This window comes from Aulonocara sp. 'chitande type north' Nkhata Bay, linkage group LG16, assembly GCF_057382095.1.
Source record: "Aulonocara sp. 'chitande type north' Nkhata Bay isolate Kocher_YH1m ecotype deep benthic linkage group LG16, A_spYH_male_GT1.1, whole genome shotgun sequence".
In the NCBI taxonomy this organism is placed as follows: Eukaryota; Metazoa; Chordata; class Actinopteri; order Cichliformes; family Cichlidae; genus Aulonocara; species Aulonocara sp. 'chitande type north' Nkhata Bay.
This window is the reverse complement of record NC_141359.1, coordinates 24,194,235-24,205,656: the sequence shown is the minus strand read 5'-3', so window position 1 is coordinate 24,205,656 and position 11,422 is coordinate 24,194,235. Positions and strand designations below refer to the sequence as shown.

Genomic DNA, 11,422 nt, shown 5'->3' with positions numbered 1-11,422 from the left:
CAACACATCTCAACCAATCATTTTTCAAGATAGTGAAAAGAGGCGTGGCGTAGCGCCTTCTTTCTATCCTTTTCGAAAACAACGTAAATACGTATAAGAGACGAAAGATGGCATAACTATGACCACTTATTTCCGCAGTGCTGACAGACAGGCTTGAAGGATGCATTTTAACCCAAACATAAACTTAGTAAAAGTTTAGTTTACCAGACGCCTACCTAAATTTAAACTGCTTAAAAACTTTAAAGTCTGGAAAGCCCCTGTACGGGGAAATTCAACCGCCACCTCACAACAGCCAAGTATGGTAGAGTATCGTCTACAAGTCACATGACCAATCATCGCTACGAAAGACTGAAGACTCTTAAATGACTAAAAAGCATTTAAATGCTAATTTTCAATTAAGCAAAAGTTTTGTGAAAAGGGTGTATCTGCATGTTATGCCAAATTATAGTTTTAAAAAGGCTTTAATCTAAAAATGACGAGAACCACAGTTATCATCATAAAAATGATGACAGTGATGGAAAATGTTAACATTCAGCCCTTCTCACGTGCTGAATGGAAGGATCCTGTTTTGTCTCCATATAATCTTTTAATACAAGATATACTTAACTGTACGAGTTATCTTTTGCATGAAATGTTCTGTCTTCTGTGATCATAAATCTTTCTGTGTTTTTTGTTATTCTTGGTCACGAGCTATGCAGACTTTTGTTGCAGTTGCATGTTAGTCAGAATGGTGAGTGTGGTTCAAGCTGTCAGGAAGGTAGATATAACTAAAACTATCCCTTGTAACAACCAAGGTATGTAGAAAAGCGTCTCTGAATGCACAATACATTGAACTCTGAACCAGATGAGAGCCATTCCTGTCAGCTAAAACACTGAAAAACATGCAGGTGAAAAATCTGCACCAACTGTGTGACACTGTCATGTCAACATGAACCAGAATCACTTAGGATTGTTTCCAGCACCTTGCTGTGGACCCAGTAGCAAATTGTAAAGCAAGGAACAGGGGAGAACAACATCTCTAGTATTACATTCAAATGAGCACAAAGCATGGCAGTATCATTTATCTGGGATGTGGGAGTATATCAGGGAAATTAAAATGTTGATATACTCTCCCAAGTATCTTAACTGTGGAATGCACATTTTATACAACCTATAAAACCCAGAAATACCACAAATTTAGTCTCCTGTGTGCCCACAGAGTTAAGTAAAAAAGTTAGCTAATGCCTGTGTCACATGCACCTGTCAAATAACTGCTGTGAACTGAGGAGCCAAGAGCTAAGTAAGCATGTAAAAGCACATTACAAGTAAAAGTGGACAGGTACAGAATCTGCATTTTTTACTTGTACAGCTGCTGTTATTGTGTATATATTTATTTATATTTAGATTTCTTCATACATTCTTATATAGTTCTATATTGTGTATTGTGTATTTTGTTGTACAGTTATTTTATTTTCAACTTTAATTTATATATTTATCTTTATCTTATTCTTCCCAGTTAAATTTACCCTTCATTCTAATTTGTGTTGTACAGTTATTTCATTTTTAACCTTAATTTATATTTTATTCCTTCCTAGTTAAATTTACCCTTTTTAATTTTTCATATTTATTTCCTATCTTATTCATAGCCTTTTCCTTTTTTGTTCTCTTTAGGTCACGAGCAGTTGTCCAAGCATTTCACTACATATCGTACTGTGTATGACTGTGTACGTGACAAATAAAATTTGAATTTGAATTTTGATTTGCATTAATATTTGAATTTCAAATAGAGAGTTGACATAAGGTGTACAGTGTAAACAGTGACGTGGGAAACAAAAGGCAGAAGTGCTTCAGAAAAATAAGTCTGACTTATAATAGTGACACGATTATAAATCAGACCCTCGTGCTTTAAACTTAGGCACAATTAACACAATTACCAGCTATAATTTGATTATAGCTTTTATGATTCTAACATGTACCATTTGATATTAAAGACATTCAAATATGCTCCAGAAGTTGTCAGTCTGCCGTGTGCTGCTACGTACATTAGCTAGAACTGGATTCTTTTTTCCTAATCTCTATGTTTACCCTGGAAGGTGTAGGTCAGAATTTTCATATTTTTAGTGGTATGAAGCACGTGCCAGTGCTCTTGTATCAGGACAATAGAACAGAGTAAAGCAAGGAGCTGCAGGAAGGAGGCTATCAATTTTAATCTGTTTTTCTGCTTATTGCGCTATAAAGTCTACCCTTCAGTCATATCTCACCTTGTAACAGGACAAAACAATTTTATTCAGCTGTACAGTATAAAGGTGTCAAGTAAAGCTGCACAATATTACACAACATTAGATTTATGTCCAGTTGCACACATGTTCCTGTCCATACACACAAGGGAAAAAGTAACTCTGTCAAAATATGTTGAATATAAATATGAAAACACTGCAAATTACATGTTCTTACAGGATACAATTGTTCACACTCCAAAAACAAACAACAAGAGAAAGGCAGAACAAGCTGTAAATGCTGTCAGGTCTGTACAGGAGCTTCAAAAACCAAAGGTGAATGTGATCACCTGAGAAGTGTAGCTGGTAGAATATAAAGGATGGGTCTTTAAAGCATACTCAGCTCAATGAGGCGGCCTGCGAACACCGCTAATGTGCCAATTAGACACACAGCCATAAAGACACAAAGCAGAATGTGATCCAACACCATGGCCACAAACTTCCACTCTTCAGCAGCCTGAAAAAAAAACATTAGAGAAAATGTATCAATTGCAGGACTCTAGATTGGATTTTAGCAACATATTAGGAAAAAAGTTTATTATAAGGATGGTTACACTGCTGGATTCCTCATCTGATTTCATGGTTTCTGCGATGTATTTAACCCCATCAATGGCACTGCGCACATCAGGATTCTTTGTGATGGGTGAGTAGTAGGGAACAGCAGAGGCCTGGTTTCCAGAGATATCTGAGATATCAAAATCAGCACCATAGATGGTTTTTATCTGCTTTTCCTTTCCCGGGCGTTTCATTGTTGAGAAGAACATGATGTTGGGAATGGTTTCGATAAAAACCTATCATGAAGGAGACGAAAAATGTGTCAGTGAGTGTACAATGCCAGAAAAGATGGATAAAGAAGAAAAAAAACATTTTAAGTCTGTTACCACTAGATGGCAATATAATGCAGGAGAAAAACTCAAGCTTGCCTCGCTTGAGCAAATCTACTCCTTTAGTTATTCAGCTCCACTATCAAAATGTAGTCTTTTGCTTTCTTGTGCTCACCTTGCGGACCCAGTTTGGCATTGTGTGAGTGCTCGGGGAGCGGTGGTGGGTGTTGATAACAATGACAGTGATGATGATGGATGCAATGACAAACACCATGGTGAAGAGCATGTACTTCCCAATGAGTGGTACAGCGCTAGAGGTAGACGGGATCAGCTCCACAATGACCAGCAGGAACACAGTCAGAGACAACAGGACAGAGATGCTGAGGGTCATCTTCTCACCTGGAAGACACCATTGTAACCATTCACTCTTTCTTAGTTTGTGTAAAAATCCGCATGAGGTATAGAAATTCAAACACAGTCAGCTGTGTAAATATTTCTGGTCATGTGACAATAGGGACTTACTAACCAAAGAACATAAAATTGGCTATTAAATTATTTCAGTTCAAATTCCATTTCGCAGTATGCAGTTTTGATCAGAACATGATACGTAGATGTTCATCTGATCTTTTTTTTCTCTTGTTTACTATTCTTGACCTCTTCAGTAGTCTAAACATAATTCAAATAAAAAGAAAAAAGAAAGAAAATAACGTAATTACATTCTTAGGAACTACGATGGTAAATGTAGGACACCATGTTTATGCCATAACTAATCCCCGATACACTGAAGGGCTGATAACATGTTTAGACCATAACTTGACCTGAAAAACATGAAGGTATAGGTGCAAATGTCGTGCAGATTAAACTGCATGAACATGCAATCTTATTAAACTGCCACCAGGGAGGGCTGTTTCCTGAATTCCATCAACTAACTTTAATTTGAATTTATACAGCAGCACATTTGCATCGTTCACCCAAATAAGCAAATCAAATCCAAACAGTGATAGGCTACTTTTTTCCTCTTTCATAAAGCCAGGAGTATAAAGAGATTTTGACACCATTTCACATGAGTAAAATGTGAGACATGTTCTTTTTTTTGGGGGTTGTTTTTGTTGTTGCTCAGTAAGAGCATTTATCCCAGGGAGGGCATCTTTTTTGGCACTAGCATCTCCTCCTCCTGTCAGCAGCCATATCAGAAACAGGGATCAAGTGATGTATTATACATTAAAGCAAAGGCCTGCTTTCAGACATGACAGCACAGAGGGACTCTGGGTAATGAAGCAGACCGACACACTGGGAACATGGCCAGATGTGCACATAAGCTGTGCAGTTCCTGAAAAAGCCAGTGTAGAGACACTTTGGACTGACAGGCAGCATTTAAGGATTTTTCCAACACGGTTTCAGTTGATATCATAATAGGAAAGCCAAATAGTGGCCATGGTCTAATTTTGACAATTTACATCATTTGCATATATGTACACATACACAAGAAACAGTAAAAGAGCTGGCTTTGTCTGAAGCTCAAGCAAATGTACTTAAACAGATTTGAAAAACGTGATTAAATAACATTTTAAATGTTTCCTTTTCTAAACAGATTTTTTTTTTTAGGTGAAAATTGCAATTGTCTATGCAATTTTAAGGTTTTAAGGTTACTGAGGTTTTACAAGTACTAGTAGATGGAGTTTGTTACCTTTGGACACGTTATACATAGCTTAGCTTGTAGACTTCTAAGCTAGCTATCTGGCTGTTCCTTCCAGACATGAAAGTGGCATAAATCTTTCTGTCAGCCTCTTGAAAGGAAACAACATACCATTTTTCCAAAGAGGCTGAAGTATTGGCTCGCAGGTAATGATTCCCTTTGAAAATATTTGAAAAGCATACAACAAAAGCAAAGCTCGAGATAAATCTAGTACTATATTTGTCAAGATTGTGAGAAACTTCCTCAAGTATATTAATGTATATTAGTATATCAAATAAGAATTATGGTTTATATCTTTTTTAGTGAGAGGATGTGTTTAAAACTTTCTGTATATTATGATCTATGATAGATGTTTTATTGTTTGGTTTACATTTTTCAGTGTAAACATACCAGAATCCGTGGGAAGATAAAAGACAAGGCCAGTGAGGAAGGAAAAGAGCATGCACGGGATGATGACATTAACAATGAAGTACAGAGGAAGCCGCAGCATGAGGAAATGGTAGGTGATGTCCAGGTAGGGGGTGTCTTGGCAGCAGGCGTAGTACACCCAGTGCTTCCAGCCACGGAAATCCTTCATCACCCATTCTCCGCTTTCCATAAAGTGGCTCAGATCTGGGCGGTCACTGTCCTGTCAGGAAATATGAATATGATGATAATTATTCCTATTATGTAAATTTTCTAGAGAAATGTAAAGAAAGTTATAAAGAAAGTTAAATTAGTAAGCTTTAAATCTGCTTCCATTCTTTTCATCTGGTTGCAAAGAAAGTCAGATTGTAACAGTGTTTGTGAGAAAATAACCCTGCATTTGACTTGATAAATAATCTCATTAATTTATCATCCTGCTCGCTGGGTTTAAGTCTTTTTCAATGGTGGTGATGTGGTTAGCCCTGCTGCCTCACAGCAAGAAAATACCTGGTTCAGACTCTCACTTGTGCTCTCTCTGTGGAGTTTGCATGCTCTTCTTGTACCTGAATGGGTTATTTCCAGGTTCTCCATCCAATCACAAGCTTGGTTAATTAGAGATTCTAGATTAGCCATGGAAAAGAGGTTCTTTAGGGAGGTATTAAATAAAGAACCCTATGAATGCATTATTAAGTACATTTAACTGATTGCTTCGAGTGGTCAGTGGAAGCTGATAAAGCCTAGAAAATTACTATATAGATGTCGATTCATTTCCAGTTGAATTCTTAAAATATGGGTGCTAGATATAGCGAAGAGATTAAGACATGGCTGTGATTGACAAGTGGCTATAATGTGGGCATACAGATTAAGCACCTTCTTAGTCTGTTGCATCTTAGCCTGTTCAGTATTTTGTTGAAGTAAAAAACTAACAGACTGATTGTTTCAGTTTGTTCATTTTAATTTAAGCTTGTATTTGTATCATGTGCACTTTGCTAACCAAGCTAGTTAGCTAGTGCTAGCTGATTAACGCCACACTCTTGTCCAAGTAGTACATCTGGTTTCTTAAGCAAAGCATGGTTAAAGTCAGAAATTGAGGCTTTAAAACAGCAGTTAATAATTTAATGGCTGATGTAATAGTCACTCTGTCAATCCTTTATATGCAATTCATGACTTTTCCTCAAATTTAGTTGGCTAAAACTGTAGTTGTCTACAAGCTTATCAGAAAGACTAGAAGGGGAACTTCTTGTCTAGCCCTTGCCAGTGTAAATAAAGGAAACGAAATTATTTACATGTTGCAACACCGTTTTAGTGTATGTATAAATGACAGCTTGAGTTCTTGTGTCAATTAATAATTTTGTCTTTAATTCATGCAAAACAGAAGTACACTTTTGTTTTTTTTGGACTGAGGCAGACTAGTTGAGAGTGGCATAAATCTCCTCAACTAACTTTAAGAAACAGCCTGTGAATGGGGTAATATGTATTACGGGATTGATGACGACCAAGTTCCCATCGTAGGTCCAGGTACCCAGCTTCATGCTGCAGTTCTGGAGGTCGAAGGGGAAATGCAACACAATAATTTCACAGTAGCTTTTGAAGATGGCGGGTGGGTTCCATGTGATCATCCCAGTGTACTCCAGCAGCACTTTGGTCTCATGAACAATGGCAAAGTCACCGTCGGCACTGCGGGTACAGACAAGCACAGGCGGCATCAACACAGGAGATAATAAGTTAAATGTTCACGCTGGGGGACATCAGCACTTGAGGACAGGGTGCGGTTGGCACAAGTTGTTGTGGCAGCAGAGCTGGTTGTCAAGGGAAAAAAACAGCAGTGTGTCAATGCGGCATATGGCACGGGGTGGGGGGGAATCTGCTATACAGAGGCCAAATTTAGCACAATGAAATCCAAGCTATCACGCACTACATGCTGCAAGTATAGAAATGTGTGATCCAAAATATCACTAATGAGTGTGCTGATTGTTTTCTTGCAGTCAGAATTTTCAGGTCAAGTATAATTTTATTAAGGAAATTGTTTTAGGAAAAAAAAAAAAAATGTATACCTGGCATTGGTCAGTTATAGCTTGAATACGTACTTGTTGTAAAGAACCAGATCAGGACGCCAAATGTCCCTGGAAGGTACTCTGATCTTTTTGATGCCACCATAATCCTCTGGGTTCCACTGCAAGTTCACATCTTTCCATTTCTGAAATACAGAGAGGGACAGCCAGGACAATAGTTTATACTTCAAAAATAGCAGCCAGTATAAATGGTTCGTTTAGTGGAAAAAACAGAAAACATCACAAAAGCTGTTAATGAGTGAAAATTCTGATCATCATGCTGAAAGTGGACACAATGATGGTGAAGCAAGCCTGAAGTAATGAGGGACAAAGTATTTTGCACAATGCTTGGAGGACAACAAACTATCTTGAAGTAATCAGTAATGAATCAATAGTTACTGTTCTGTGATTTTTGGTGTTTGGATCATAGTTTATCATAAACTACTTAGAAAAGTGTGAGTTAATTATAGACCAAACATAATGATGATTTGTCATTTCTCAGGCAGTTCTCGTGGGAATGATTGCTGTCTACTTTTGAGGTTTTGCAGACATGTGATCACTAACCATATGATGTTAACCAGTCTTTTCGGATGTGCGACAATCAAACATTGTAGGAACAGGTGAATAAAGCTCTAGTCGCACAGGCCTATAGACTGGTCAGTGAACAGGCTATAGGGAACCTGTCCTGAGGGAAAAATTTATATTCCCCAATTGGTTGTTAGTGGTTAGTGGTCAGCAGCCCTACAGACCATCGGTGTCCCTGTGGCGACCCTGTGTCGGTAGGGAAAAATCCCAGCCAGCTGGGAAAAACCTCCTTGTATTGGCTTTGGTAGCTAAAATATAGCTGTGGTCCTGGTTTGAAAGGAAGTGATGGATTTGCCCTAACCCTGTCCAGCTACTAGAGGTAGATGGGTCTATCAAAATACCCATAGTATTGATACCAATGCTGGTTATGGTACTGCATCGATACTAGTCTGACAGGATCAATACTTTGTTTCTTATATGGTCAGTATGTAGCCCATTGTCCTGGGTTAATTCATTATTTTTTGGAAACAAAAAAATATAATTTACCCCAAACAAGTACCATAATTTAAACAACAGAAACTGATCCAAAGGGTTTTAGAGACAGGCACATTTATATTCCAATTCTCCAAAAGAATCAGATTGATACCAAAATTTGCAGTGTTGTAGAGGAGTACCAGCTACTCATTGTGTTTCTTCAAGCTGACAGCATATAATAATTCGAATTCAGATTTTTTTGGTTAATCTGTCTTTTTTGAACAATACTAGAGGAAGTAATAGTATAAAATATAAAATAGTATCCTGGGTATTTGGCAAAAATCACCTACCAATGAATTAAAGGAAGAATTTTTATCAAAACAAAGTCAGTGCAGGATAATATTAGACTGAGTTTGGCCTTTTTGTCAATGCCAGAAGTGACTATAGAGGAATACCTTCCTTCTCCTTCATACACGACAACACAACAAAAAATTAACAAACCTGTTTCAGTCGCACATTGCTGGTGACAATCTGGTTAACCTCATCCTGTGGATCCAAAAAATGTGTTGTGTTACTCATACAGAGATTAGCATTGTGTGACAACAGTGAATCTTATGACAGGTGATATACTGCGAACTAAGACCTCACCACACTGATGAGCTGAATGAGCTGAAGACCGACAGTAACGTTTACTTTGTCCTTGAAATGACTGACAGGACGGACAACCTTATTGTAACCAGTGAAAAGGGTTTTAAATAGAAGTGTTTCTTCCAAGGAGCCCCAGGCCGTGCCTGAAACAGACAACATAGTTGCTTTGTGATGAGTTACGTCTGGAGTCATTTAAACAGTGACACCACTCTTGGTAGCTCTCCTTGAGTGCTGGAAAATCAGATGGTTTTTAAGAACACCTGACACTTAGGGTGACTTAAATTAATGTGACTGGAAAACAGACGTGATAATGTGTAGTATCTATAGTATGTGTGCTGCATAACTCTTAATGTGCTGACATGAAATTTTACAATGTAAAATAGACTTTTACTTGATATATAAATAAAACGTATACATGCAGACTGTAAAAAGAAAGTATACCTTTTAGTTCTAAGGGTTTTAAGGGTTTTTGTATCTGGACATTATTATTTTTTCCTTAGCAGGACTTGAAGTTATTTAAATATTACCTCAGATGAACTACAGACATGAAAAAATATACTGTTCTGTTATTTATTTAACAAAAGTTGAGTAAAAATGCAAAATTTGTGAGTAAAAAACTAATTATACTGTGACTGGTTTCATAGGAATTAAAAGGATAGGTAGCAGCCGGGTGCTGCTAGTAAAATGCAGTTGGTTAACTAATCATCAGCAAGTGTGAGCACCTTTATAAAAGCAGAAGTTTGGGCATTTTGCTGTTCTGGGACATTCAAGTGTGTTTTAATAGAATGCTAAGGAGCAAAAATCAGCACTGGATTAAGGAATTGCGAAGGAATTGTTGTTGCCCATCAATCTGGGAGAGGTTATAAGGCCCATGCCAATCATCCATCATTTAACCCTGGAGAACCCATGGGGTCAAATTTGACCCCATGGTTTCCCTAGAAAACCAATGGGGTCGGCTCTGACCCCATGGGTTCTCCAGGGTTAATAGTGAGAAAGATTGTTTGCAAGTGGAAAACCAATCTTCCCATGAGTTGATGTCCCAGCAAATTCATCCCAAAGTTAGACTTTGCAATGCACAGAGAGCTCTACTGGCCTGTGCATGTTCAATTTCATTTTCAAGTTCACAACAGTACAAATTAACAGTTGCTTGTTTGGAAGGTTTGCCAGGAGGGAAGAAAAGGAACATGACAGCAGAGCCAAGGTTTGCAGAGTTGCATCTGAACAAACTACAAGACCTCTGGGACAACATAGAAGACTAGTGTGGAGATGTCTGGCAGTAATGCACGGCATCACACTGAGCGAAAACTAAACACAGCATATCAGCACAAACATCCTCCAACTGTTAAATACAATGGTGGAGTGGTGAGGAGGTGAGGACAGGCTCTGGACAACTCGGGCACTGAATCTTCGATATTACTTAATTTTTTTACGCACTGCTTCTGCATTTTGGCTTCGTTTTTGTCAATATATTTGTGTCCTGGAGACATAGGGACTGCCTGTAGTGTAAACACAACAAACAGTGTGTATGTGCAGAGAGTTTAATTTTGGCAACACTTCATTGAAACATGTGATGGCTCCACTGTGTGGGTTGTTAACAGAGATATTCTTTTTCCATTTTCCATTACGCATCTGTCACAAGCCAAAGCAGGACCTCCTTTCGTTTCCCTTGACCTTGAAATGAAGGCCATTTTACAGCAACATGTAGTTTGAATGCTTGAATGATTCTCGGGACATTCAACACAGTAAACTAAGGAATTGCCTGTCTATAATTATGCAGATGACTTCATGTGGTGACAGGCAGATGAAGGGTTGAAACGCAGAAGAAAAAGCCTCACTGTACTTGGCCTCGCAAGAGAGCCAGTTTGTACAAAGCTTAAATTTGCTCATTAGTTGTGTTCTGTGAATTGGATCAGTTTACACTGACCTCAGAGAAGTTTCTGTAAATATAATTAATGAGGAATTTATTTGTATTTTTATTTATGTATAATTATAACTGATGTCTGAAACATTTAATTAATGTAAAAAAGGCGAGTACACTATGTCAAAAGTTATCAAGCACACATTAGTTTAGAACAATTTCTTACCTGTTAGGGTGACTAGATGAAAAATAAAAATCACAACATTCATTGTCGCGAGTAAACTCAGGCATCCAAACTAAGATCAATCTTCGACACGCTGCCTGTCGATGACTCGAGAATTAAAACGCATTGAACCACGTAAAAGATTCTTTTAGCGCTGGCAAATGACTTACTGTACAACCTTCAAGCTCTCCACTGGCAGCCTGGTTGTTATTGTGGCACAGTGGATGTGAGAGACTGCCTGCCAACGCTTGTTATTTGAGAGGGACACAACATATAAGATCAACATTCCACAGTAATCCACCCCTGAAATATCGCATCATGAACTTGGCCACACACAACCTCTAGGTGCAAAGACACGGAGCATGCTTGCTCTGTGCGTTTTCTCTTTCTAATAATCTGTTATTGAAGCTTTGAAATCCTTATCTACAGACCTGTGTAAATCAAAATGATGTCTCCACACTGA

The 11,422-nt window shown here is 38.0% G+C and overlaps 1 protein-coding gene across 1 annotated transcript; it reads right to left on the bottom strand.

Annotated features, from left to right (window-relative positions):
- Positions 1 to 2,236: 2,236 nt before the first annotated feature.
- LOC147311575 (acetylcholine receptor subunit alpha-like) lies at positions 2,237 to 11,213 on the bottom strand. The gene is made up of 9 exons (XM_086266571.1): positions 10,963 to 11,213; positions 8,879 to 9,021; positions 8,732 to 8,776; positions 7,268 to 7,377; positions 6,662 to 6,857; positions 5,166 to 5,403; positions 3,255 to 3,478; positions 2,810 to 3,046; positions 2,237 to 2,712 (listed from the first exon to the last, which is right to left on the bottom strand). Exons 1-9 carry the CDS (start codon positions 11,003 to 11,005, stop codon positions 2,584 to 2,586), a joined length of 1,365 nt encoding a protein of 454 aa, XP_086122697.1. The 5' UTR covers positions 11,006 to 11,213; the 3' UTR covers positions 2,237 to 2,583.
- Positions 11,214 to 11,422: the final 209 nt, after the last annotated feature.